This window comes from Eurypyga helias, unplaced genomic scaffold (assembly GCF_000690775.1).
Source record: "Eurypyga helias isolate BGI_N326 unplaced genomic scaffold, ASM69077v1 scaffold40094, whole genome shotgun sequence".
NCBI lineage: Eukaryota > Metazoa > Chordata > Aves > Eurypygiformes > Eurypygidae > Eurypyga > Eurypyga helias.
Genome location: NW_010247969.1, coordinates 3,181 through 4,256, shown reverse-complemented (window position 1 = coordinate 4,256; position 1,076 = coordinate 3,181). Strand labels below are relative to the sequence as shown.

Here is a 1,076-nt window from a genome sequence, read left to right as displayed (position 1 = left end):
ATACAGTATCTCCAGGATCCAAAGATTTGAAATTATGACACTTTATTTATATTAGTCTCCACTGAGCTTAGAGGATTCCTTAGACTACCTGAAAGATAAAAATCAGAACTAAGATCTGTGACTTACTCGGTACGCTGGGGTCCTGTATATACTTTTTTTAACACTACATATCCGTGTTTCTTGTGAAAGCATAAAGAAATTGTTCCAAATCCTCCAGCATCTAATTGTTTTTTTTCAAGCAAATCCTGGGTGTTCATGTGGATGTCTTCCAGCGACATGTTTGCAGTCTTTGTGGCTTGGAGACTAAAACAGAATCAAGTACCCTAGTGCTTCTGGACCTGTGGTATAAAGGAGGAAAACCAAGTGTCATTATCAAGCATTTGAAACCAAAGATGCTGTGCTTCTCACAGGATCAGACCTACAGGTCGCTGATTTATCCCATCAATCCACTGCAGTTACAGTAAGTCCATGTAAAACCATTACTTCCCCCCAGGTCAGTGCTGTTAATAAATAGTTTTTATCCATATAATATGCAGTAGATTGGTACTGTCCCTACACTTCACACGTGCAAAAACTGAAACCTGGAAAAATCAATGGTCAGGCAGTGCCTAACGATGCCGACAGGTATCTCGTTTTCTTAATTGCCTGAACGTGGGCCTGTCAATTGCCCAGATACTCCTACCACTCGAAGCTACCTGTTGGGCATCTTTGCAAATCCAGCTCTAAAGGGTTTACTTGAAGCTTGAAACAAACAAACAGAAGTTTTTTCTGGAGAGTGAAACAAAGAACCCAGCTTCTGTGGGAAGCTTATTTTCACAGCTGTCTGAATTTCAGAAGACAAGTGCTGGGAAGGACCCTGGTGGGGATATAAGGCATCTTCTCCCCTGCTTCTCAAAAAGAAGAGGAACAAAGACATTGTGAGGGGTTGCAGTACCCCCTAAGTGCACCAAGAGAAAAAGAGAGCTTGGGGAAGCAGATGAAACGGGTAGATAAGTAAACCCCAGTGGGTGCCAGAATAATTTTAAGCCTCTGATAGAGCTCCTGCCGAACATGTCTCTCAGGAGGTAAAACCTTGA

The 1,076-nt window shown here is 42.2% G+C and overlaps 1 protein-coding gene across 1 annotated transcript in view; it reads right to left on the bottom strand.

The window, feature by feature from the left end:
- The window catches only part of RIPK1 (receptor (TNFRSF)-interacting serine-threonine kinase 1), an 18,984-nt gene extending 18,639 nt beyond the window's left edge, over positions 1 to 345 (bottom strand). Inside the window, exon 1 of the mRNA XM_010150877.1 lies at positions 127 to 345. Coding sequence (XP_010149179.1) covers positions 127 to 278 — 152 coding nt within the window. The 5' untranslated portion in view covers positions 279 to 345. The remainder of the gene's footprint in view (positions 1 to 126) is intronic.
- Positions 346 to 1,076: the final 731 nt, after the last annotated feature.